Consider the following 27,788-nt stretch of genomic DNA (forward strand, 5'->3'; position numbering starts at 1 on the left):
TTTTTCCCAATGAACGATTTAAGCTGCAAGAAATATATAATATTTCACAATTCGATAAAAAATCGGCTGACATATCACACGAAATGATTTACTTTTAATTTTTTTCTAATTTTTGTTTTCAATCTTTCTATAATTAAACTAATTTCCAACAAAAGCTTCGATGTTGATCCGACAATCAGAGCCCCACAAACGATGCACCTTGAAACAGTTCGAATCCGAAACCAGTCGGCTAAGTTCACGGAGGTGCCTACATCCATCAATGGAGTATGACGAGCATTGAGCATGGAGAGCCAGTGCATGTCTCGCGAAGTAACGGGGAGAAACAACAGAACGGTGTAGTGTGTATGTGCCTGAGGAAATTCAACAAATAAACAAGAGGTTACATTGGTGTTGTGTTTACATGAGCAAATGAACAGAATGAAAGATCGAGGACATCATTTTTTAATACTTTATTGCATGTTCTAAAAAGATATTTATAAAACGGGGGCTCGACTCGTGTGTACATATCTATACTGCAATAAAAAGCAATCGTCGATAAAAACTTTCAGTGATTATACGAAGCCAAACGATTCGCGGGAGCGCGTAAGTTGAAACTTTGATTTACCTACAAAGAAAATAAAGTTTATGTACTCAAAAATCAGAACGAAACAACACAGCTGCTCGCCATAAACGTACATCACTCACAACAATTGACAAGGCAATCCGAAGGTCGTGTTTATACAGCTACGAGTTTATAATTTAATAAACGCCAATTTAAACACCGAGTACACGATTTCTCGAATATATAACTACATATATAATGTTTGTAAAAGTGTATTGCGAATCTCATTACATATGTCAAGAGATTGTGACCTGTTTAATATGCATGACCTGTTGTCTGTGTAATTTGACGAGCACCGAGTGCGGATAAAACAAAGACTTCGAAAATATTGAGCAAACTTGACATATTCAAAAATTGCCTTAAACGATCGTATATTAACCCTTCGACTGCACACTTCCGACACCGACTTATAACTGCATACAGGGTTACCTCGGTAAATATGCATTTTTTAATTTTTTAAGTAGAGACGTTTTTTGCAGTAAATTATCCATATTTTATGACCCAAAACTTACTTTTGGTCGAAACCGAAAATTAAATGCCAAAACATTCGTCCAAAGTGGGGCATATGTTGAAAAATGCATGTTTACACGAAGAAATCGTATTTTTTTTTTCCAATTAAAAAAAATCGAGTTCGAGTGAGTTCGATTTTTCATCGAAACATAAAAAATTGTTACTAAAAATAACAGTAACAGACGAATTACGAGAAATGGTCTGAAAATTCCAACAATACTTGACAGGTGCAAAAAAATTTGAACCGTTCGAATAATTTGAAAAATTTGTTGATGTATTTTGATTTTTAAATGTACGTCTGAATAGTGCATTGTTTCGAATTTGGTGCTGAAAGTGTTCATTGTTCGAATTTTTCCTCAAATGATTTCCAGTCGATGCAGCAGTTTTGTTATTAATTCGGATCATTGAGAATTTTCCGAAACATCGGTATTTTCGCGGCTATAATTCTGATAACGAATTATAATTATATTGTCGAAAGGAAAACTTCTTGAGATACGCGAGCGCGCTCATAATACGAGAAACAATCGAGAATATGCGGTTTGCGGTAGAGAGGAAATAAGAAAGAGAAGGAGAGCGAGATATTATTTATCGTAGAACAACTGGGAAAGATTAATCGACAATGTAACAATAATAAACTCGAGTGCAAAATGCCGAAGTGTTTTGCACGTGTTCGCACGAACTTCTCGTTTTTATCTCTGTCAATCCCTGTTTATAACTGTTTTTCAAGCCGCGAAACACACTCGCGATGTCAGTGCGACGAAAAACTAACCTAAAAATGTGAAATGTCGTGAGAACGAAGTCTCGGGCGGGTGTACTTACGAAAATCCTTGATCGGAAGATCCTCAAATATTTTCGTTCCTCGAGTGTTATTTAAAAATCAATGGAAATATGATTGGCATCGAAATTAATCCGGCAATCGAAATAATGGGATTGATGGGTTTCCGAAGTGGGGGAAAATTATCGCGAGAGTCATTGACCAGGGGGCGCTCTGATCGACAGGCGGTAGAAAACATGTTAATAGTTCAAGAAATAATGGGGAAAAAACGAAAAGCAATAGAAGATTGAAAAAATGTGTCCCAGAGAAAAAAATTGAGTGTCCCGATAAGATTCAATGTGGCCTGCGACGTTTCTTAATCATTTTGCGATAATGCAACATTATTAGCGTAATCTCTGTTGAGCACATTTAGTCTCGGGTCGAGGGATTTGTGAGAGGTCATCAAATTTGACGTGAGAGCTTATCCTCGCCGTTAAATAATACACCTATATATAGATATATAAGCGAATTACAGTGCGTCTGGCGATAAAATATAATCGCAATGATTGGTGCAAATATGGACATGCCCATCCAACTCGAAGGACATTTTTAAAAGTTATTTATTTTGCGATTATTTTTGTCGTCCATTGACAACTATTCGCGAGAGCCATTATTTCGTCGTCACGTTCCTCGCATCACGTGACCCGAACAAAAAACGAAGCTCGCACCGTGAACAAATCATCGTTACGCTACTGCACCGGAATTTTTATGGGCCGGATTCAAGAACTGGAAATACTTGGATTTTTTTATTCGTTAGGGGGAAAAATGGCCGGCGCAACTTTCTGAAATGTTTTCAAGTGTGGCTGACTATAATGAAAATATTTCCACGTCCGTGGCATTTTTTGCACCCGAATATTTGTTTTCATCGTGGCGCTTAGAGCAGCGCGATAAGATCGAATTTATCAAGCGATCTGAATAAAACATTTCTTATCACTCACCGCATTCGTACTTCGCAATTGTTCCAAGATATCGAATTTTATAATAAAAATGGTATTTTTTCTTCCTTTTTCTCGATCCATTTTTTTAAATAGGGAAATATTCTTTTTTTTTGGTAACGCTTCGAAGATGATGAAATTTTGGAAATTATTTCGGCTGATTAGAGTGTTAAACGATTTTGTTTCAAATTGAGGAAAATTCACGAGGCTCTTAATGAATCATAATCCCCTTGCTTTTATCGGATTTGAGAAACCTTTTCTTCTCCAAGTTTACCTGCTTACAAATTCGAAGGTAAATAGACACGAAGAGTCATCCACTGCGAGTGTACACTTTCACGAACAAAGTGCAGGAGTTTGTGGATTAAGGAAAATCGAGTAAAAGATGATCGCCTGTGCGAAAAATCTTGAAATTCAACTGGAAATAAATTTCTCGCAATAACGAAAGAAAAAAGGGCTTTCATGGTTTTTCGACAGACGTGTTAAATAAATCTCATTGTCCGCCGTTATTATTCGTTTCCTCGTGCATACTTTACCCCGAAAAAAAACTTCGAGTTGCCCATTTTTACGATCACTATTTATATTTCATCGATTTAAATTTGTACATTAGTAAAAACTAGATTTTTTAGTACCCCAAAAATCGTGCCATTCGGTAAATGAAATTTTCGTTTGTAAAAACACGAAGACACATGTGAAAGTACACTCGATGAAGAAAGTATCGAAGCAAGTTGCTTGACTGTCATGGAGTCCGCAGGTTTGCTGAGGGCGCCACTTTCCTCCACTTAGTACTCGCATACTCGCGCTTTTTTTTCAGCGACGCGCATTGTCGAGCGCTCGTTAATTTTAATATTTCGTGAACAATGTGAGTGTGAAAAATTAGAGAGGGTTTTGCTCTGTGAATTCTTAAGATTTATCAAGATTTAATAAACAGCAATTTTGGAAATATTTTTCATTCGACTTCAGTTTTTCAAGATTTAACCAACCCGAGTGTTTACTTGATTGAAATTTCTTTTCATTTTCTTCCATTCTTATTAATTTTGAGATTTTTTACCGTTCGTTTATTGTTTACGGAGTTTTGTGTTTGCACGACGATGGAACGAGGAGCGATATACGAAATCTCACGATCGTCCTCCCTGCAAACAGTCGACTGAAAAGAGAGTAAACTGGTGAGAGAGATAATCAGTTTGGCAGTCGCATCGTTGAGTGCGACACAGACAGTTTGGTTCTCGTTGACGAAGGATGTGACCACGTGATTTCCAATTATTCCTCGCACCGAATAAACACATTCAAAACGAAATCGGCTTTTCTTTTTGTCAAATTATATTTATAAAAAAAAAATAATTGGACTATAAGTAAAACGTGAATCGGTGAAAACGGAATCGTTTTGTTCGTGAAAAATGAAGAATTTTTTTTTGTGATAAAAAAAAACAATAATGAATGAGGATAAAAATATTCTAATAAATCGTTGAAAAAATGATAAAACGAAATTATTCCCCTCGAAAAAGTGAATTCGAAAATTCAGTTGGTGAACATCGTGAACGTTATTTATAGCCGCAGGAAAAAAGAGAACAAATTCATCAGATTAAAGAGTTCGGTACATAAATGGCCCAATTTTTTCACACGCTTCTTCTCGTATTTTCGTACATAAGAAATGACATGTCACGAGCCGAACACGCTGTATTTCATTTATCTGGGCGATGCTGAGAATCGTCAACAAAATTGTGTGTGTGTGTGTGTGTGTGTGTTTTGGTGACAATATAATGTGATTTCGCGCTCTTCTCATTCTTGTTTTCTTTTTTCACTACCGCTTTTCTTTTCTCGCCGAGCGAGCGAATGGCAGTTGAGAATCTGTTCGCGTCATATGCTCCTCCTTCGAGATAACACATTTTTCTGCACCGTATATAAATGGGTGTGCGTGAGTTTATGCGCGTACTATTCCGATACTTGTTTTCTTCCGAAATTTTAAAATTCTTTTTTTTCTAAGTAGACTACAAACCGGTAGGAGCCTTTTGATAAAGTGACCCGAAATTCCAAGATGCAAAAAAACGATAAAGAAATTTCTTGAAATGACTGTACGATATTTTAATTCGAGAAAATTAATTGACCACAAAAACGACAAAAAATATCGCTAAAATCAGGCGTTTTATCCCATTTTTATGTGTTTTTTTCCGAGAACGTGAGATAAACAAATAAAGCATTCGAGGAAAATTGCGTTTTCTGCATAAGTGCTGTAAGTTTCGGAAGATTTGCCCTTGAAGGAAATTTGACCTCTGGATGTTGTTCGCTCGAAAGGGGTTCGTCTCTCCAGTGCAAAGTAGGGGTGAGTGAGTGTGCGGTTCATTAGAGATGGTAAGGAGTTCGCGAGTGAAAAAAGAACGAGAAAAAAGCAGCGCGAGCGAACGAAGTGGTGGATAAGAGAGTTCGAGCGGCGCCTCTCGGTCGAGTTCGGTCGATCCCACTTCGCATGTATATAAGAACAATTACACATACCGGAACGTTCGTGTGATTGACCATTTTTTAGAGCATTCTATAAATATATAAATATTGAAGATGCAAGAAGAGAGAGATACAAAATGAGGGGGGAGATTGGAGAGAAACTTTGATAAAATTGTCACAGAGAGCTTGATTCTTGACCGTTTTCTTTGCTGACTTGCTCGCGTTTTTTATCTCAACGCTTCTCGTGCATCACTTCGTTCCACGATAAAAATAATTATCGCGAGAGAGATTAATATGATTTTAATAAAAAATAGTTGAATAAGTGTGGTCATTCACGAGGGAATAGCGTGTCATATAAATTATTAGCACACCCGCGTATTGTAACGTTTAACAAACGTATAAACGTAAAAAACGAAGAAAAATTCCGTTCGAAATTAGACTAATGAAAAAAGAACTTTTGTTCGAGTCACCGAAACATTTTCTGTTACAAAATCTGATGAAAAATCGTTCAGAAGGATGAAAAACATTGAAAAATCTCACTTCGATTTTCGTTTCCTCAAAAAATAAGTGAAAAACTCTCAGTTTTCGGCGGTTATTGTTGCGATGCCACTAATCGGCAACCGTCGTGACGTTGACAGCGACGCGAAGACGGTGATGATTGGAACTACACCGCGGGGGTTGGTGCTCTCTCTCTCTCTCTCTCTCACTCTTTCTCCCAGTGCGTTCATGCTGTATGTATGCACGTAGAAGTTTTCAGGCTTCTCGAGGACGTTAACTGGTCAAACGAGAATATGGGGGATAGTTATATAAGCAAAATATACGTATGTCTATGCATTTTTTATGCATGTGTACATGTTTTTTGCACTTTTATGCTTACTAATGCGTGTATTGACGTGCGAGGAGACCCGACATCGCGGTCATAACAGCCTCTGAATCCCGGCAGTGAAGGTTTCGTCTCTCGCCAGCCGCACGTTCCACGCGATATTCATTTCTTCTCAACTCGTAATTCTGCGTTTTTTACTCAAATACCAGATTTCTTCATGCATATCATTAGAAATTTATTCGTTATCATCCCAACAAATTATTCACTATTTTGACAAGTACTCGGACCGCTAATGACAACAGTATCATTAGTAACATCGGCCATTGTTAAAAACATCGATAACGTACAATAATTATTCGTAGCAACAGCGTATTCTTCTAATAAAAAAACTGTTTATAATTATTATCGTCGATTTGAAAAATCATGAAAAAATGTTTAATAATTTTTTAAATCTTATCATAATCATTGATTGTTGTGAATCTCGTTATTAAAATAGTTATAAATTATAAACAATTGCGAATAATAATCAACAGACATTGACCAGATTTTTTTAAAATTACTAAAAATTCGAAAATCACTGTTTTTATCGAAAATTCACGATATTTTTAACAATAATAATTACGAATATTCCAACTCATTTAATTTCATGATGCAAATGGTGCGAAAATAACGCAGTGATCTTTGTTTATTACTAAAAATTTTTAAATGACTGTTTTCATCGATAATCCACGATTTTTATCAGCAATAATTACAAACTTTATAACTCATTTAATCTGATAATGAATTTTCGATATTTCATCAGCATTCTTTACGAAAATCTTCCGAAAATAACCCAATCACGAAAAAGTCTGTCCGAAGGTGAAAAAAGAGGATTTACGATTTTCGACTTTCTCAAATGTCACGTCCTTTCCTTTCAGGTTTCGTCATCCAGACAAAATAAAGGAACACAAGAAAACGAAGGAAAGGGACGCGCTGACACGCCGGCGGTCGAGGCTCGGTGTCCAACGGCCAGGAAAAAATGTCGGAAGGGAACAACGAATGAAAAAAATCTGGAAAGCAGTGCTGTCAAAATGCGGCTTTGATAGTTGTGAAGAGCGTTCGAAGCACGGCCTCCCTCGAGCCCGCTGCTCGCTCGTCGCGCACGGCGATGTCTTCTTCGGCATCGTCCAACAAACTCCAAATACTCTGGGACAACTTCATCCACGCCGAACCGCAGACTTACGAGGTGAGCTCGACGGTCGAAGCTTTCCGCTCGCGTGATGAAAGTTCCGGAGAATTTTCAATCGGGGAATAAAAAAACTGGAAAAGATCCATGGAGATTGAAAAATTGAGGAAAAAGGGGAAACTTTATTTTGTGCATTTTGTGAATTAAGGAGTTTCGGTACAAAAGTCTAAATATTAAGAAATTGATAAAACTTGGTGATAATGTTGTTCAACATCAAGTGCAAAAACACAATTTTTTTCAAAATTTTCTTCTACTTTGTTATCGAGTAATTACGCATTAAAGCAGGTTTCTTATGCCCGGAAATATATGTGGAAACGGTATGCTTATACACGTGAACTTTAGTGATCAATTACTCGATAACTGTGTAGAAGAAAAATCTTGAAAAATTTGTATTGCCAAATTTGGCACTAAAGAATATGTTCACCAAATTTTATAAAATTCTAAACTTTTTGAAATTTTTTATGTTTTTAGCATGGTTTAGCACGGCAACATTGTATTGCCTGTACCGAAACTCCTTAATTTGAGGGAAATCGAGAAATTATTGCGCCAATCGTAATACCATTCACTCAGCCGCAATCGGCCTCTCGGACCATAATTTTTTCCCCTTTTTACACAATTTTTTGATGAAAAACTCCAACTGCACGAATCACAGGTCTCTCGTGATAAGCTTCCTTCTCGCTGGACGTTAAACGAGTTAAAATGGTAACTCGATACGTTGCTGGCTGCAATTGCGGCTGCTCAAACACCGGCTTACTACCTCCGTTTGCGTCCGGGATGACTTACAAGGTTACATCTTGCTGACCGAGTCCAACGATACTTTAACAAGTTTCCTGGCTTTTTGAGGAGTTTCGGTACAGAAGTATAAATATTAAGAAATTTATCAATCCTCTTCGCAACATCGAGTGCGAAGACACTAATCTTTTCGAAATTTTCTTCTACTTAGTTATCGAGTAATTACGCATTAAAGTATAACTCGATGGATAGCTCGACCAAAAATTCAATCTGATTGGAATTTCCGTACTTCGTGATGCAATGAAAATCTTAAAAAATTCAACAACATTTGGAAAGCTATGAACAACAATTATCAATAATAATATTGCCCAAAAGTTAATAACGCATTGTTCAAACAATTAATTATTCAATAATTTTGCGGTGACCTATTGTTTTTTTTTACGAATCAAATGTGTGTATTTTTACGAATGCCCATGAATTTTTTCAGAATTTTCGTCGATTTTTGAAATTTCTTGAAAAAATGTTGAAAAAAAATTTTCTTAATTTGAATTTTGGATATGTTTTGGAAGACATATTTACCATCAGTTTTGAAAAGTCTCAAGGTTACCGGATCAAAAATGTACAAATAGAGCCACTTGAACAATTTAATAAAGGGAATTTTAAAAATCCACGAAAATTCTGAAAAAAATCATGAGCAGAAAAATGCGCACATTCTATAGGTAAAAAAAAAACAAGGGTTTACTGTAAAATTGTTAAAAAAATTTTTCTTTTAACAATTTATTAATAACTTTTGGGCAATATTATTGTTGATTATTGTAGTTCATAACTTTCCAAATGTTGCTGAATTTTTTCGGGGCTATCCATCCAGTATATCCGGTAATACCTTAAAGTAGATTTATACCTATAGATATGGAAACGCTATGCTTGTACACGTGAACTTTAGCAATCTTAAAAAAATTACATTGTCAAATTTGGCACTAAAGAATATGATAACCAAATTTTATAAAATTCTGAACTTTTTGAAATTTTTTATGTTTTTAGCATGGTTTAGCATGGCAATATTGTATCGGCTGTAGCGAAACTCCTTAAAACCTCGGAAACAAAGTGAATCTTAAAGTGGATTTGATCGAATCGAAATCGACATTTTCGACTCGATGGAATTGAAATTCTTCAAGTGCCTTCACTTTTTGTTGTGTAAATGCAGAGAACAGTGTCTAGGAGGCGAGCACCATTTCTGCAGGTTTTTCATCCTCCTTTCATCGGTTTTTTTCTTTTTCTTTAGAAATCGTCGTGGCTCGATATTTTTCTTGCTGAGTTACTGGCCCAAGTCAAGGAAGGACGTGATCTCAAGGATGTGCTTTCATTCTGGTAAGAAAATTCACGCTGTTCATTTATTTTTTTTACAATTTTATGTTCAATGGCTCGATGAGAAATCACGAGATAGTTTGAGCATGTACACCAAAAAAACTCCCTTAAAAAGTGGTTAAAAAATATTCAATAATTTTTTTCTAACTGTACGAAATGCTTGATTTTTTGACGATTTTTAAAATTATTTTATAGTATTTTCGAAGCGGAGCAGCGTTTTCGGTAAATTCTGTGAAAAAAATGTCGAATAATAACCACTCGATTAAATAATGTTCACAGGCCTCGTTACCGGATTTATTCCCTGATTTATTCACTCTTCGGCATTCGATTGCGTTTGCATATATTTCTAAACACACGCAATTAACTCGAGCGCACTGGGAATGCAATTGCTGATAATTTTGCTACGTAACAGAGTCGCATTATGCGAGCTCATGTCGCTGAGCTCCGAGGGCAGAGGTGTAAATCATGTGCGTGCATAACAAACCACCTCGAGCTCCATTCCCATCGCTGAGATATCGCAACCTACCTCGGGGGACTTGAGATTTTATGAAACAATCAAGAAATGTCGTCTCGCGGAATTCTCGGTTTACTTTCCTATTTTTGTGGAGTTCGAGCCAAACGAAGTATTGAAAATCGAAAAATCAGTCGGAACGATACAAAAGCCGGGCTCAATTTTTTTCTGAATCCTACGATAGATCGAAAATCGAACGAATTCGATAGCGTTGATAGACCGTGGACACGGTTCGGAGTATTAATTTGAAAATTGGAGTCACAAAAGTGATGGAAAATAGAAAAAAAATCGGATACATCAGAGAAACGTTTGACCGAATGAAAACGTCAGTGGAAATGACGAAATTTTGTTTTATTATTGAAGTGACCGTGACATAAATTCTCGGAGTTGAATGACGCAGAAAATTTTGTGGTTTGTCACGTTTCTTCCTGGTGTTATGAGAACGTTTGAAGCATCGTCGAACTTCATTGGGAGTGGGTCAAATGACGAGAAAATAAACGTTGAAACGATTTCTCAAAACAAGGCAATAATATTCCGATTATGAAACTAATGCGGACGAATTTGCATTGGGAAATTCGCCACGACCTATCACAATCCTAATATTGTTCCGCTGGTATGAAACGATAGTGAGTCATGCACCGTGGTGTGACGTAAATAATCATTAATGAGATCGTGAGTAAATGGAGGCAAAAACTTTCGCACTCTTCGCGAGTAATCGAGAATTACGATTTTATGTCAACGAAATATTCTTATCTTTTGACATTTTACAAAAATTCTCGGTGATTAGTATTCGAAAGAGTGTTAAACCGATTATAATCTTACAATAGAATCCGAGGTTTCGTGCCTCTGTCAATCGAAGTCAATGACTCATTTTTATCAGCAGAAAAAATACAAATTTCTTTTTTTACAGCAAAGAAACAGTCAATTACTTCGAAGTCGTTAGTTCGATCAGAAATTTTAGTTTTTCATCATAATTATCGATTTTCTCGTTTCGAACGTAGCCTCCCTCATGATTTTTCGATACTCACGTAAATAATGAATCCAAGGTAAAATTGTAACGGTATTAAAAGAGTGCGCGAGCCTCGTGCGTCACGAATGAAGGAAAATCACGTTATTCGTGCAACGTGTTGATTTTGCCGTTTTTTTTTTCAACGATCATAATACAACGAAGAATTAAAGCGAGAGAAAGTGAGTAGTCGCATTGTCCTAGTCCCGACGAAGCAATTCTCGTGGAGAGATAATAACGGTCATCTGTAGAGGCGATGATAAGACCTCCGCAGATCGAGGTAATTTTCCACCGAGTTCTCATTGTAAAAAGCTCCATCGCAGGGGCGTCAACTTCACCGCTAATATTTGCCTCCGTTTGGTCTGAATTTCGACCTGAAAATTCAATTTTTCTTATCTTTTCGATTTGACTGAGTTCGTTTTTATTTTAATTTCAAAGTTTTTTCAAATATTTCATTTCTTGAAAACTTTGTTTTGCTATAAAAAAAGTATCACATTTTTTTTGGCTTCTGATAAGCAGCGACACGAACGATTGATGATTTTTTGAAAACTTTGTCGTTTTTTACGAGACTCCCAATTATTCATAATAGCACTTTGATTAATGCTTTTGCCACGATTATTCGCAATTATTACGCTCAAATAATCATTAAGTACGTTTTTTTCCTCAATCGAGAGAAACTCACGTCCGTAATCAGTTTCTCGCAATTGTTCAAACCGGCCGGATAGAGATAACGCACAAAGACAAAATACGTCAATAACGCGTTCATCCACCCGTGCAACAACTAAAATATTGAGCATCCTCACCCTTTTTTGCCTGCAGATAAACAAGGTCAACGTTTTTCTTTACTTTTAGAAAACTCGAAACGTTTAAAACGGCTAATTTCAGTCATTTTTTCGTCGGCGATTTTTTGGAAAAATTACCGACAGAAGTGGGCCAGAAGCCTTCGAAATAATTCTTCCCTCACTAAATATTACTTTTGGAGAAAATCCTGAAAAAAACCGCTCCAAGGAAACGAGTGGATGTCAAAAACAAAGAACTTTTGTTCAAGAGTCAGCATTGAGACATTTTTTTTTTTTTTCTTTTTTTCTTTAGAAACAGAAAAATTTCCTGATTTTTGTGAATGAAATAACGAGAAATTGTTTATTTTTCAGTTCGGTCGGTGGCGGTGGAGTGTCGACCCTGGTGGCCTGCGAGTTACTATCGGACGTGCACGAGCTGTGTGCAGCGCGTAGCGACGGCGGAGAGTTGTTAGGATTGCGTAGATATTTGGTGGAAGAGCGAGGATGGCGTTCGCTGGCGGTGTTGCATCTGTTGGGAGTCCGAGGGCTGTCGTGTGGGCGGGAATTGGTGGCGTTGCTGGTGGCGCTCTATCCGGTGGCTTATCAGGACGAGGAGGATTCGGTGGGGGCGAATCCCTACGTGAAGTTTCATTGCAACGACGATACGGTCGACACGGTGGAGATAATTCCGCACACGAAGAGGAAGATAAGCGGGAGCGCGAAGAGTCGAAGTGTGGAGCATCAATCGTCGAGGAAACGAACGAGGCGTCAGAGCACGGCGGGGGCGAGGAGCCTGCATTTGCAGCGATCGAAAATCGGGGGAGAAGCGAAGCAGCTGCAGGAGCAGCAGCAGCAGCAGGGAGAAGAGAAAGGGACGAGCGAGTCTGAAGTCTTGACGGATGGGATCGACCAGGCGCGCTCTTTGACCCTGAAAATCCGGCTGAATCCAATGGACTTTGAGTACTTCACGTCCGTGGTGAGAAGCGACGAGGAACATCGTTGGGAAGCGAGTCTGTACGAGCTCCCGGCTCGCCCGGTCCGGAGGACTTGGCAGGATTTTATCGACGAGCGAGTGAAAAAAGTACTGGAAACTAAAATCAGCCATTTCGAGACGAGTCTCTTGATAATTCAGCTGTTGCAGGGCTTGCGGGACTACGCGACGCCTGCTGAGCAGACGCCGGCTGTCCAAGTGCTCAAATTCGCTCTGGATACGCTCTGGGCTCTGCAGTTTGGGATCGACGGAGCAAACTTGAGCGGCACTGAATGCGCGACTCTGAAAGCAGCGGCTGCGAGGCTGATGCTGGGTGCGATGGAACGGGTTCTGCGGGCGGACGAGCCGACGACGGCCGTCATCCACAACGGCCTCTTGCCAATGACGTTGAGGCTACTCGAGGACGCTTGCAGCAAGCCCGTCACAGTTTTACGAGCCGAGGAAGGCTCCCTGCTCCAGGAATTCATATTCGCGACGACTTATGGGATCATAACGTTTCTTTATTGCCTCCTCCATCAGCGAGGCACCACCGAGAAACTCAAAGACTTTCTCGAGTTGTTTCAACTCTTCACCGAGAGCCAAGATGGCAAACTCGTTGAACGCACGATCCTCGCGATCGTAAACTTGCCCTCCGTCGATCAAGGCCGCTCGGTGACACGCGCGAGAAAAGTAATCGACATGATCGGCGCCCTGACCAGCGCCCTGAAACGCGTTCGTCAAGATCTTTGTCACATGGGACACTGCCAACGCTCTCGACATCGCTCCTGCACCGATGCCATCGAGCCCCATCATCATTTCGACATCCTCGGCGTCACGTATCCTCACCAACCCCTCGTCGGTACCATAACACAACAAACTTGCTGCGTCTCCTCTCTTTTCATGACTCTCACCTCGCTCACCAAAGAAGCTCATTCCTTCGTAATCGAGCTCCAAGTTCGACTCCTCAAAGTCATCACCGCGGCTGGAACTTGCTGCTGCTTCCCACCCAAAGTTCTTCTCACTTCTATCGTCGCTTTTCTCAAGCGACGCAACCCCCAAACTTACGCACCTTCCGTCGCCCTCCTTGAGAGAACTCTCTTCAAAGAACTGGGCGCTTATCCTGGCCTGGACACCTGCAACACGTGCAACAAACCAACCAACTATTCTTGGGAGTTTCTCGAACTTTACGCCGACCTTTTGACCCCCGACGAGCCTAAACTCTCCTACGTTGTTATGTCACACCTTCTCAAAGTCACTCCCAATTCCAGCTTCCACGTCAGGAGAGAAATGCTCTTTCGTGTCTTCTATCCAACTTTGCTCAGCGCCAAGGCCACTTATCTCGAGAAAAAGCACGAATCTAACGCCGAGTTTCTCATCCAGTCCTGTCTCTCCGTCGTCTCCAGCCTCCTCGTAAACGCGCCCATGTGCGAACGTTTCACCGAAATGAATGGCCTCGAAGATGCTCTCAGCCTGCTGCCGAACCCCAGTTTCACCAGGCACGTTTACAGCCTTCTCGAAGTCGTCGTAATCATGGAAATCTGGAAATCCGTGTGCGAAGATCCATCAGAACTTCGAGTCTCCGAAGCGCCGGCGCTGTCTGCACTATTTCACGCTCTCGAGAGGGAAACCAACGGCCTCATCGACCTTCTAGAAACCTTCAGGAGCCAAAGTCTGCAGGAAATCATTCAAGAAACGCGCAAACATCGGGCCGATCGATTTTGCACGAATTTCGATAATAAATATTCCTACACGGATAACGATCATTCGACCAACATCGACGATGCTCCGGACCAGTTTCATCCAAACTACGAATCCACCAAAGGCCTTAAAGACGACACCATTTCCTCTGATGAGCTTTTCCAATCCGCTGAAGAAGACAAAACGCTTCAGGATCGTGAAAAAATCGACAAGGACCTTCGCCGTCTCGATTCAGACGTCAATTTTCGCAATAACGTCTGCCTCTTCCAAGCCAGTGCTGCCTGGAGAGCCGCTGCTGGCGTTGCTCTCTCCAGCCCACGATTTCGCAGTGAACTTTCTCAACATCCCCTCGCCGAAAAATCGCTCAAACTCTTCAAAATTCTCGCTGTTCTCATCGCCACTGATAAAATCAAAGGTTCGAACGATCCCATTGATTATTATTAACAGAAATACTTTTTTACGACATCCACTTGCTGGAGTATTCGAAAAAAAAACACCCTGAGCATCTGAGCTCAAACTTATTGTAGTAAAAAAATTATCCAATGAAAAAGCACTGAAATGACGAGCAGACGTTTTGAAACTCCTAGCAGTGCCTGACACTATTTGACGTCCTTAAAAAGCTTACAATCGCATGAAATTACCTGTGCTAATAATCACCACAATAAATTACCGACGTTTTTTTTAATCTGACCGTTCTTACGAGAAAAATCTTCGATGACGTATGACGAATGTATTTTTCGCATTACAGACACGAGTAAATCGTCACACCGGTTGATCGAGGCCTTAATCACGTGCTGCCTGACATCACCACTGTGTGAGTATAAACTGATAAATAAAATAGCCTCATAACTGAATCGATGTAATGCCTGACAATGAATTTATATAGAAAAGAACTTTGTCACAGCTTCGACGTTCTTTTTATTCCTGTCAATAGCTGTTTTGCTGTGATGACCCTCTGGTCACAGCTGTGAGGATTAAGATACTCGAATCTCTGTACATTCGTTGGTGTATGTCGTCAAAGGCATCTGTTATTGAAATATTTGTACGGGGTAAAATAGAGGAACGCAGCGACAAGTATATCCCCAGTTTAATCACGAGATTCGTCGTGGACGTCGCTTTTTCATGCTCCATATACAACTCCCATTAGAATTACATTCATTCGACAAATATTTTTGCACTCGTTGTAATTAATTCGCGAATTATCGTCCAGAACTTTTTAAACCACATCGCTTTAACTGGATTTGATTTTTTTTTTTTATAGTAATTATTTTCATTGGCTATTTTTCATTACGAACTTGTTGAAACATTGATTTTTAATAATACCGAGTGAAATGGCTTGTGGACGAAATTTAGGTGACTGCGACGTCGTCACGGAGCTCGGGAAAGCACTCATCAATGGCGGCATCAAATTAGGACGTGGAATTGCTATGCTGGTCGAAGCTTTGCTCAGAGTTTCCATGCTTAGGCCTAGCCAAGAACAAACTATGCCACAACCGACCCGACCTCGAGTAAGCTATGGACAGTTCTCTCATCTTCGTTTGCATGATTACAAAAAATATCAATTATTATAATAAATCTCCACACAATTGAGATTCGTTAAAATTGTAATTGCTGTAAAATTTTTTTTTTTTTTAATCAACCATTGTTAATCGTAATAATCGGAAATTCTCTTATTCTCAATCACTTGATCAATATTTGAATAACTTTATGGTGAAAGTGGCTCACATTCGATTTTCATTAGAATAGAATTTTGTGTAGAAACTCAAAAATAATGTGGATCTTCGATTTTCTCAGCTTCCAACGATGACCTTGGACACTCTGCCCGACTGTGTTGGCGAAGAAAGCAGCAATGGAGAATACGTGACAGCTGATGACGGTTACGAGGCCGATATCGAGGTTCAAGGTCGCAGCCCTTCGAACACGACTCCGAAGAAGCCAAATCCCCTGGGCCCGGTTGTTGAACCGAGAGGCCACGCGAACGCTCATCCTGCGTTGTGCTCCCTCGCTGTCGACCTCCTTATTCACTTTAGCGAACAGTAAGATTCTTGGAAAAATGGGGACGAGGGTTACGGTGATTATTCTAAACGTTGGCTTTGAGGCCAGTTTTTCATTCTCATTTCCATTTCAGAGGTTTGGATGGCGATCGCGGAGCCATCGTAACCGGCGGATTGAGACGCGTCGCTGTAACTTGTCGCGAAAGTGCTTCCAGCTGCGCTGCACTCGCTGGGTCTGGAGCTATAACGCGAATTCTCGAAGGTTTTAAAGACATTCTTATCAGCAAAGATCCTCAATATCAAGGTACTATTTTATCGAATTGTTTACTGGTTTAAATGACTGGCAATGAATATTGAAAAATGATAAAATCGATTATTCGTGTGTAATGTTCGGTAAAAGTGGATAAAAAAGATTTCGTAACGAGATAGATTTGATGAAATTTACAGACTTGCAACATGCAGCTCTCGAAGTTTTTATGCTTTTGGCAACTCAGTCAATTTCGCCATCGGAACTTGTGACGTATCTTTCGCTATTCAAAGTGCGATCACCGCCGTTGTTGCCGTTGCTCGAGCCACTATTTCGTCTCGTTTTGGCATCCCGTCCACAGCCGAATTATATTCTACCATTTCCGGTAACCGGAGAACCGGAAACGGTCACGGTGAGCAACGAGAGTCAGGACAAAGATCCGGAGAAGGCGGAAAATCTTGTGAACAACTTTCGCAAGAAACACTTGGCCTCGGGCATTTGTAGCCCTTGGTCCGTTCATGCAACGTGTTTACCCGTTGGACCCGAGTTGTCCTGGCCACTCTGGCTCAACGGATGCTCCGCCTCGATGTGGCTTCGCGTCGAAAGAGGGTTGTCCATGAGCGGCCGCGGAACCACCGTCTCTGTTGCACCTGCTCTCGATTCCGGGAGCGAAAACTTATCCGATTGGGGCGTCCTTTCCGACAATTGGAGTCGCGAAGGTTTGTATGAAGAATTATTTACGTTTACGAAAAGATTTTCCACTGAAAAATCGCTTGAGATCACTGCACAGGAAATTGTCAATTTTTTCAAATTATTATTCTTCAATCGTCGTTAAAATGTTTTCCTTATGTTAGTAGTTGCCGGCTCCGTTTCGCCGCCTACGCCCACAACGATAATCCACCTCATGTCCGTTGGCTTCGAATCGCTAGTTCTAGAAACTTGGCTGGATTTAAGATCAGGTATTTTCTCTTCGAAAAATCATTATTTACCCTGAAACCCCTTTCACGAGCTCGAACTATTTTTCGACTTTTCGTCAACTTCGAGATACCAAAATCGATTGGGTCTTCACAGACCCGGTGCTCACGAGTCAGCAACAAAAAAAAGAAAGCAAGAATTCGAATATTAATTCGTTTATTTACAATAGAAATATTATTTCGACTTATTTTTCTGTAATAATATCTATTAATAATAATTGTGTTTTTTACATAGATAAATTGATACTTCGTTTGACACGTCCGGATGACAAAACTAATCGAACGATATCTGAGACATCGATAAACGGGATGTTACCGTCGGGACGTTGGCATCATTTGGCTCTCAATTTTAAGGACATGATTTTGAACAAGAGGAGTGCGGTGATCGAGGTGACGATTTGGATCGACGGTTGGCGGGAAGCGACAGCGCAATTGGCGTTCGACGGTCTGCTGGTGAGGAAACGTGTGACGACGTGCGTCCTCGTCGGGCAAACGGGGCCGAGCGGGAGCGGAGCTTGGTATATGGGAAATTTGATGCTATTTCGGTGTCCCGTTTTCACTCGCGAAAAAGCTCTTTATTTAGCGAGCCTCGGTCCGAATTACACGAATTTAGCCGATTGCGTGTTGAACACCGTAAAACCGGACTTTGCGCCGCTGATAGCGTCCGGTGCTTTGAACGGCGTGCGGGAACTGAAGTTTGAAGGTGGAAAATTCGACGTTGGAAGGCGAAAATCTTACGGTGGCACGTATTTGAGACACGCGGTTGAAACGAAAATAAGCGAGACGAAAATCGACTGGGATTCTGTGATGGACGCGACGAATTCTCACCTCGGCGAGCTCCAGGACAATCTTCTGTTGATTTACGAAGCTCAAAATCCCCAAATCGTTCATCTTTATCCACAAGCGATAGCGAATCCTAACGTCGTTAGAAATTTGTTTCCCGGACAGCCAGGATTCCGTGTTGTCACCGCTCCCGAGCATCGCGTATCTCAGCAGCCTCCCCTTTCGATCTCTCCTATTCTCGCTGCCAAACTCGAGTGCCAACAGTACCGCGGCCTTGTTCCCGCCGCCACTCTCATCGGCGGAACTCCCATTTTTTTGTACCTTTTCGCACGCGTCGTCGAGCTCAACTCCACCGAAGAAGAGCAAGCTCTCGCCCTCTCCATCGTTCTTCACCTCGCTCGCAGCGACTCCGAACTCCTCAATCAATATCGATCCGAAGGCGGACCTTCACTTCTCCTCAGAGTATTAGAGTCTCCGAGATGTCACGCTGGAAAACACATCCTCAAAGCGATCCTCGATGCCGCCTGTGACAGCCCCATCCTCATCAAAGATATCGCCACTGGAAATCACTCCGTTTCACTAAATTCTGAAGCTGTCGTCACCGACCCTGAACTCGTCAAAGGCGCTCTTGGCGCTTGGAGAACTTGGGCAAAATATGATTCGCTCAATCTCTTCCTTCAGGCTCTTCTCATTCTTTTACGCGATCAGCATTCCCAAAGGGAATTCAACTCGTCGCAGTTCAATCGCGTTGGAATAGTCGAAACTATTCTTATGCTCTGTAAGGTAAATTCATTGCGGTTGAATTCATTCGAAAATGATTTTAAATTGACCGATGAATTCATTGATTTATCAATCGATTTATTAATTCAACATTTTTCATGAGTCGATTATTCATTTTTATGATTTTTATTCCTTCTTTCGTTTATTTCCAGGAACATTTTATGTACGAAGATTTGGGAGCTGTGCTGGATCCAACCACGGGAAATGCGGTCGTCGAATTGATACGTGCCCTCATGGGCGCTCCGCCTGAATTTGCTCATTTGGTGGCGATCACCGATTACCTGGTTCTGGTTCATCAAGCATCGGAAACTTACGTCACACATTCTCGTCATAATATTTACTTTTTGTTACCTTCTTTGGACGAGAAGAAAAACAATGCGAAAATTGGCTCCGTCGCGACTGTTAGCTCGTCCGACGAATCCCTTGAAACTTTGGAGACGAGCAAGCTCAATAAAGCCTTGACAAACGTTCAAGTAAGAAACCTGCCAGATTTAAATTTTCTCATAAATTCAATAACATAGAAGATACGATACAAATCTTTTCAAAATTATTTTCGAAAACAGATTCAGAGAGACCGAGCAGCGAGGAGGAAGGAACGACGCAATGAACCATCGAAAGAGACGAGCGGAGGCGAAGATTCCGGAATTGCTGCCAGCGATGGATCGAATCAACAGACGAATGTAAAAATTATTCACTTTTTTTTTCTATTTATTTTGGCTCGCTTTTTATTGCTTTTTCTACAAATAAATATTCGAAATACAATGGTCGAATCTGTGAGCTGAAAATTGCAAAAATTAGATAATTTCATGAAGAAAATTGTCGTAAATATTTGAACGTTTTTTTTTATGATTTCAGGAGAAAATTTCGAATTGGACGGACGAGAGACGAGCCTGCCAAGGTCTCGTGTGCGAAGGATTGCTTCTGTTGCTGCGAGACGCTTTGCGAGTTTTGCCAGACAGTCAAGTAGGTTCGGTACTGAAGCACGTGTTACGAGCCGAACTGTTGCTCGTGCTGGCAAACAATCCTGACACTCGAGTTCGCACAGCATTGATAAGAGTCGTTCAAGCCTATTTGCATCGAGCGAGTGACGAAGAAATCAACAAATTCATCAAACAAAAATATTTCATGCATCTTGCTAATCAGATCGCTCTTTACCCCGGAAGCGATGCACTTATTCGTGCTCTGGAGGTTCTCGCTGTCAGAGGCCCAACCCTCGCTGCGATGCCGCCCTTGTTGGCGATGATGACAAAAGCCGCTGCCACCGATCCCAGCATCGCCAGGCCAATGGTTTCTTTCATCACTGACGTCGTTGCCAAGGTAAAAAACCTTCCACGAAAATTTCCACGTTTACCTATCAGTTGAATTTTCGAAAATTTTTCAAAAATCTGCGTGGAAATGAAATCGTTAATCGACCGATTTCTCAACTTTGATGGGTTTTTTTCACGGGTTCACAGAATTCAAGTGGTTTGAAAATGCTTCTGGAACAAGGTCTCGTGGAATCATTGGCTCGAGCGCTCGTCGGTGGTGCCCACAAAGGCAATTCTGTGTCCTTGTTCAGCGACATCCACGTTCTGCTTGTTGCGATCGCTACGAAACTTTTGGAGTCACCGGGAAGTCATCAAATGCAAGCTGTCTACGATTTACATCTGGTTTTGAACCACGTTGAATTGAAGGAACGGTCTCAGTGCGGAACGAGCACTTCTTGCGTCGCGGTCGTCAGAGACGCTCAAGTCGTTCTTTTCGACGGCGAACTCGACAATCTCATGTCCAAAGTTTCCACTAATTCGGGATTCAGACTACGAAGTACTGCGTCGTATCTTGCGTCTGCCACTTACCTCACTTCCGGTAAAAATATTCGTGTAAATTATTCGCAGAAGAACGGAGCTTAAAAACGAAAAATTCTACTTTAATTGAGAAATGGAATAGATTAAAAAAGACTTTTCATTAAATTTAGTGCTCTGTCGTTGTTTCGTTTTTATATCGTCTCAAGAAAATTGAAGTTAGTCAAAAAATTTCCAAAATTTTGTATTTTCCAATCATTTTTTTGCAGTACTCACAACTTCCAGTGAACAAAGCGACCACGAGTCCCGTTCCTCGAGTTACGGGAGTCTCCACAGTGGAATGAACACGACGACGCGTGAGCCAGGAAAAGGGGAAATCAACGAACGTTTGAGGATGGTTTTGTTGAGGGCCGTTGAATTTATAACGACCGCGGATCAAGCTCCGTCAACCAGTGAATTGCAACTCACGAGGCGTCTATTTTCGTTGTTGCTGCATGGTCTTTCGAGCTCTTCGGAGAAGAAAAATCACTGGGGTGGCTCCTGGTCGTCCAAACCTTTCCTTCGGAAAAACACTGCCAGAATATTAGTCTGGCTTCTCGGACCGCATCAGAGCAACAATACGAGAGTTTATGCAGTCAGATCGCTGATGGAAGAACCTCGGGGACGGGAAATCTTGTCCTCGCTCCTTGAAATTCACCCGCAGGTAAATTCACTTGGAAGTAATCGAAGGAATCTCGCCAATTCCTTGCAACTTTATCATTTTCCAATAAAACTGCAATTCGTTGAGTTTGAAATTTATAAAATTTTGTAATTCAAATTTATATATAAAATGATAAAAGTTTTTATGAAATACCGACAAATTGATAAATTGGACAATGTTCCTTTTCAGGTGGAACAAAAATTCACTGTTTTCTTCTGGGACCTCTTGCGACGACGCGATGAGATGCCGAGTGCAGACGCAAGGGTGTGCGCCGAATTGAAGGAAGCTTTGAATATTTGGAACCTCGTGAAAGGTATTGAACGTGCCACTCCTGGTTTGTGGGGCGAAGAACTTGCGATGCTCCGTCGCGAGCTCATGAGGGATCGGGATATTTGGCTGGAGAATTATTTGTCGGCGATTCATAGGTAAAATGAAAGTTACTTACTTGAAAATAAAACTGAAATCCTTTGATAAATACTCAATAACTACTAACTTTCTAACTCATTGTTTGTTTTTAGAATTGGTAATAGATTCGACCTGCTAGCGAAACAATTGGCTGAAAACGCTATGACGGTAACCCGCTCTGTGGTCGAAGAGCAGAATCGAGAACGCAAAGTTTTAATGGAAAAACTTAAACACTCGAGAGCAATGGAAGCTCAGGCTATCGCGCGGTGGAGAGATCTGGCGAAACGATTGACCCACGAGAGAGCACCTTGGTATTTTCCTGACTGTTATCCACGCAGTTGGGAACTCGATCCTACGGAAGGACCTGCCAGAGTGAGAATTCGATTGCAGAGATGTCATCTCAAGTTCGACAAACGATTCCTGATGCCTGAGCATCAGGCGAAATTGGGTGAGGCTCCAAGTTACAAGAAAATCGAAATATTTTCATTAATTTTGTTTAAATGTTCATTTTTTATGTTTTCTCTGTGCTTTTTTTTATTATTCAGAAGCTGCAAACTGCGAAGGGCCTTTGTCCTACTTATTCATGACAGTCCGCCAAGACACGAACGCAACTGCTCTGATCGAGAGACTGCACACGAGCGAGAGAATCCGCAAAATGTCACAAGCAAGAGTTGTCACGCCGCGAGCCGAGTTGCCCGGCGAAGCTCTGATCGGCGAAACGTGCCTTTACTTTGTTCCGGACAATCCTGACATGCCTCTGCACACTGACGTGAGTTTCAACGCTCCAATGCAATTACGTTTCACATTATTTGTGACTTTTCATCAATTTGCTCGAAGCGGACTTCAAATTTCTTGTTGCATCACTCATTTACGATTTTGACGAATGTTTTGTACGTTGTTGGAAGAAATTGGAATCATATAATTTTGATTTTTTGGTGAATCAGTAAAAATTTTGATTTTATTTCAAACTTGTTTTTTTGCAGATCGCTTTGGGAGGTTTGGAACTGGCAATGGCAGGTGGCACGGCCTGGAGACTCGAGGATATTCGAGAGTTGCACAGGAGGCGATATCAGTTGCAGGAGCGAGCGATCGAAATATTTCTCGTTACCGGACGGACTTATTTGCTGGCGTTCAACACGTCGAAGGTGAGAAGAGGAAACTTTGCATGAACTCACCCAGATTTTCGTTTTTATAAGGACTTCCAAGGAATGGATTAATTATGGATAAATATTGTGGAAAAAATTTCGTAACTATTTTTTATTTTTTCAGGAAAGAGACGAATTTGCAACGGAATTGTCCGCTTGCAATCTACCGCGTCGAGTTCCCGGCGATGACCTCGGCGAAGCTCTGGCCCTTTGGCGCAGCGGAGCGCTCACGAATTGGGAATACGTAACTTGCCTGAACAAATTGGCCGGACGTTCTTACAACGATTTAATGCAATATCCCGTTTTTCCCTTCGTTCTTTCGGACTACACGAACGACAAAATTGATCTGAACAATCCCAAAATTTACCGAAATTTCGAACGTCCTATGGCTGTACAAGACAAAAAAAATGAGCAACATTATATCAACAATTACAACGTAAGTTTTGGAAAATTAACGGGAGTTCAAACGTCTTGTAGTAATGTGAATAATGAAAGTAAATATTGACATTTTTCATAACTTTCATTCGGTTTCTTCAAATTTCAGTATCTTAAACAAGCTCTGGCCGAAGGATTGAATTTGATCGCTCTCAACCAAGAACCTTTTCATTACGGTTCTCATTACAGTAATTCCGGTACCGTTTTACACTTTTTGGTCCGATTGCCACCGTTCACGAGTATGTTCCTGTGCTATCAAGGTAAAAACGAAAGACAAAATTACAAAATTAATGAACAATCGAAATGGAATGTGATTAAGGCATGAATCAATATCAGCCCATAATAATTATGTTTACAAAAAAGTGTATGAAAATTGTTCCAAATTTGGATTGAATTAATTGCTAAATTCGTTTTTTAGACTCAATTGATGGTTGTAGCATAAAATTATAAGATTTCGTTAATTTGTCCGACAGACGACAATTTCGACATTCCTGATCGAACTTTTCACGCGCTTGCCACAACGTGGCGTCTGACGAGTTGCGATTCAACGACAGACGTCAAAGAGTTGATACCCGAATTTTTTTATCTCCCCGAATTTTTGCTCAATTCGGAGGGTTTCAATTTTGGAACTCGTCAAAATGGATGCAGAGTTGGCGACGTCGAATTGCCGCCCTGGTGCGGCGGGGATGCTCGACTTTTCATTCTCGCTCATCGAGCCGCTTTGGAGTCCGATCTCGTTCGCGAAGTTTTGCCCTATTGGATCGATCTCGTTTTTGGATTCCGACAGACCGGGCGACCCGCCGTGGAAGCCATTAACGTTTTTCATCCCGCGGTAATATTCGTTTTTAACTTTTTCTGCCTTTTCATCAGACGAATCGGCTAATCATAAAAGTGGGAACTCGATTTTGATCCAGAAATTTATTTTTCAAATCTTTTTGCACAGACTTATTACGGCTTCAACGTTGAACAAATCGCCGATCCGTTGGAACGTCAGGCCTGGGAAACGATGGTTAAAACTTATGGACAAACTCCGGCACAATTGTTCAAATCTCAACACCCCTTGCCTATACAAACTGTCAGTACGATCACACCTTCGAACAGCATTCCTCAAGTAATCGAAGGCGTTAGCGGTCAGTAAATGAATTATTTTTAGTGCAGTAACAAAAGTACACGAATTTGCATGAACGTATATCGAACAATTTTTATTTAGACATTTCTGTTAGTTTTGTTTCGAAATTGAGAAATTCGACTTTATCAATGTCGAAGTTTTTCAGATTTTTTGTCAGTTTTTCATGGTGATTCGGGTCCTTCAGGTATTAAATGGGGAAGTTACGTCGGAGCGCCTGGAAACGAACCCGTTCTGTGCTGGAAACACAAACACAGAGCTCCGATGGCATCTTTAATGCCTTTAACAACCGGCGATGTTTTCGGCTTGCCAACTTGCACGACTCTCATTCTCGGATACAACAAAGAAAAAGGTTCTTCATGAAAAGATGAAAATTTATCAGGTTTTTTAATGGGCTATTAATTCTCAATCGAAAGTGAATTTAATTCGTCGCTTATTTATTCAAGGAACGAATATGCTCAGCGGAACTTCCGTTTTGGGAGCAGCTCTAGCTTCCTGGGGCGGAAACGACGGGATCGCGAGATTAAAATCGAAAAAGGAACAACCGCCAAGACCATTGATGAAGTCCTCAGGATTTGATCCGGTAAATGGAAACAAATTTCCCGATGAATCAAAAAATATTTATAACGGTCTTGAAATTTGCTTAGGCAACGAATGAGTTTCGACTTTTTGTTAAAATAATCTTTCAAGCAAATATGATTGAAATTGATCGAATTTCCCTAATTTTTTATTCAAATGATTCGTGCCTTTCTTAGTCAAGAATTTGTATCTATTAGAAAAGTAAAGCAACTTGTATTTTCACAGATAACAATTCTTGGCTCAGCTCCAGATTGCGGACAGCTCTGGGCCGGACATTTGTCCGGAAGAATAACGGTCCACGCTTACAACGTTGGTGCCGTGGGAAAAATAGAATTTAGCACGGGTCCGGCGACGGTTTTATTGGCTCACAGAACGGCTGTGAAAGTGATAGCTTTGTCGCGAGCTTTTAGCATCGCAGTTTCCGGTGACGCATCGGGCCTAATTGTCATTTGGGATCTCAACAGTCTCACGTACGTTAGATCGATATCTTGCGACCTTGGACACTCGATAAATCTCCTGAGTATCAGCGAGACTCTCGGTGACATAGCTGTGACTTGTCAAGTCTCTAAATCCATGGTAGAAAATAGTACTGAAAATAAATCTGAACTTCGAGTTTTTACTATAAATGCTCGACCCGTTGGCACCGTTCTCTCCAGACGAAGAATCACAGCTCTTTGCTATAGCAACGCTCCCGAAGGTATCTCCGTCAATGTCATTGCCACTGGCCTCGACAATGGTGTTATTAGGTATTTTTTTCCTTTCTTGATTTCTATTTTGGAATAAACGAAATTCATGTGAAAAACCATACAACAAAGTTGGTTTACGAGTCGTGAGCAGCGATTGCTAAGTTTACAAAATTCGAATGATCCATAATGCTTCAGAATTTAATAATTTTCTTACTGAAAAGAACAAAAAAAAATTGAAAATTTATGTTTTTAAGACTGTGGAGCAGTTGGGATTTGAGGCTGGTTCGGGAAATCGTGAATGGTGGAAAAGGTTGCGGTGCAATAATTGCAGTTGCATGGGCTTTGGATCAGCACCACTTGTACGCAGCTACGGATGACTCAACCGTTCTTATTTGGGAAGGAACGAAACGTTTGAGTAACGGGACTCCAAAATTCTTCAATTTGACGTCCCTCTGACAGAAAGAAGATTCGAGTTTGATCGATGAGTGAAACTGTCGAAATTGTATATAAAACTTATTATTTTTTTTCCTTTTTAATAATTCCGAGAATTCTCAGTTTTATCAAAAGACTCGAGAGATAAAAGTCTAAGCGATTTGTCATTCGCAATATTCATTAAACTGTCGATTTCGACAGTCGACGTAGTTTTAACTCAATTTCCAAACCGCGTAAGCTTTATCGATGCCGGCTTTACTTCATATACGTCCCAATTTAAATTTAAACATTACATTCTAATCGTAACTGTTTTTTTTTTATTCTTGATTATGCGGATTCTTTGTTCGCGATGCTGTTTTTTTTCTTGTTGTGAACACAGATCAATGAAAACATTCTATTCCCGACGTTGTTACAATTTTTTAAATCGAAACACGAAAACTCGTTGGTTTTATGTGCCAACAAATTGGAGTATTATTCATCGTTATTCTCTTTTCACGCTTTTTACTCGCGTCAACGTAAATACTCGCGATGTTTCTAGTGATATCGAAATATCTGAATATATAAAATAAATTTACATATATATTTTTGTACTTGTAACTCGTTTTTTTATCACATGGAAAATTTTCTTTTTCTTTATAAAGTTCGAATATTTCGGAAGTTTAATCGTCGTTTCGTAAGTCAAAGTGCCTGAACTAGTGTTTAATTTGAACAGTTGTAAAAAATCGATGCTTCGTTTGTGAGAAATAGCGAAAAAATATTGAAAACATTTTAAAAATTCAATAACGTTTGAAATTTTTTGATTTATTCGCATTTTCTTTATATTGGCGAATCCGAAATTTTGTGTGCCTCCTTTTGATCTCAAGTTTTTATTACCGGATTCGAAGAAGCTTTGAAATTGGAGAATTCATGAAATTTCGATAATTCATGGGTTTCAACAAAAATTTTCGTTACAGAGTTATTTATTTTGGAATAAATAGCGGTTGATATTTGACCAATATTCGTAACTCGAATTTAGGTGCCACTAAAGTAAATAAAAAATCAAGTTGGTTAATATTTGATCAAAGAATATTGTCCTGGTGCCAAAAAAATGCCTGAAACCCAGTTATGCGTAGAAAATATTTTAGAGAAATATTATTTCATACTCTATACCGTTGAGATATTTATACATTTTTTAAAGCACTGATCATTGTAACAATACGGTTTTTTATATTAAAGAAAAGAAGATTGTCTTTATTATTCAAACGATTTTTGTACTTTCAGCCCCCTATTCCTTTCATTCCATTAGATACGAAATTTAGAATATTCAATCTCGGAGATAC

The 27,788-nt window shown here is 40.3% G+C and overlaps 1 protein-coding gene and 1 long non-coding RNA gene across 6 annotated transcripts; one reads left to right on the forward strand and one right to left on the reverse strand.

Moving 5' to 3' along the window:
* Positions 1 to 109: 109 nt before the first annotated feature.
* Positions 110 to 2,513, reverse strand: LOC122408049 (uncharacterized). The gene is made up of 2 exons (XR_006260347.1): positions 1,931 to 2,513; positions 110 to 350 (listed from the first exon to the last, which is right to left on the reverse strand). It is a non-coding gene; the product is annotated as an uncharacterized lncRNA (long non-coding RNA).
* On the forward strand, positions 346 to 27,705 carry mv (lysosomal-trafficking regulator mauve). 5 transcript variants are annotated; one of them, XM_043414570.1, is made up of 28 exons: positions 346 to 582; positions 7,034 to 7,341; positions 9,356 to 9,441; positions 12,107 to 14,817; positions 15,151 to 15,216; positions 15,756 to 15,910; positions 16,197 to 16,438; positions 16,531 to 16,700; positions 16,844 to 17,362; positions 17,498 to 17,602; positions 17,853 to 19,183; positions 19,333 to 19,653; positions 19,744 to 19,860; positions 20,036 to 20,497; positions 20,635 to 21,025; positions 21,231 to 21,664; positions 21,851 to 22,086; positions 22,180 to 22,514; positions 22,612 to 22,835; positions 23,050 to 23,211; positions 23,336 to 23,647; positions 23,756 to 23,906; positions 24,120 to 24,478; positions 24,590 to 24,776; positions 24,960 to 25,124; positions 25,219 to 25,355; positions 25,577 to 26,097; positions 26,292 to 27,705. In XM_043414570.1, the coding sequence occupies exons 2-28, from the start codon at positions 7,264 to 7,266 to the stop codon at positions 26,491 to 26,493; spliced, it is 10,179 nt and encodes a 3,392-aa protein (XP_043270505.1). In that variant the 5' UTR covers positions 346 to 582; positions 7,034 to 7,263; the 3' UTR covers positions 26,494 to 27,705. The 5 variants fall into 5 exon arrangements, with proteins under 5 accessions (XP_043270505.1, XP_043270510.1, XP_043270507.1 ...); XM_043414575.1 differs by having other exon boundaries at positions 17,501 to 17,602; XM_043414572.1 differs by lacking the exon at positions 346 to 582 and adding an exon at positions 4,006 to 4,451.
* Positions 27,706 to 27,788: the final 83 nt, after the last annotated feature.

This window comes from Venturia canescens, chromosome 3 (genome assembly GCF_019457755.1).
Source record: "Venturia canescens isolate UGA chromosome 3, ASM1945775v1, whole genome shotgun sequence".
NCBI classification, from domain to species: Eukaryota; Metazoa; Arthropoda; class Insecta; order Hymenoptera; family Ichneumonidae; genus Venturia; species Venturia canescens.

Bases quoted from the DNA above. Each gene is read 5' to 3' on its own strand.
- mv (XM_043414570.1), top strand. From the start codon at position 7,264: ATGTCTTCTTCGGCATCGTCCAACAAACTCCAAATACTCTGGGACAAC. The intron at 7,342-9,355 runs GTGAGCTCGACG...CTTTTTCTTTAG, and splicing joins CCGAACCGCAGACTTACGAG to AAATCGTCGTGGCTCGATAT. The intron at 19,184-19,332 runs GTAAATTCATTG...GTTTATTTCCAG, and splicing joins CTATTCTTATGCTCTGTAAG to GAACATTTTATGTACGAAGA.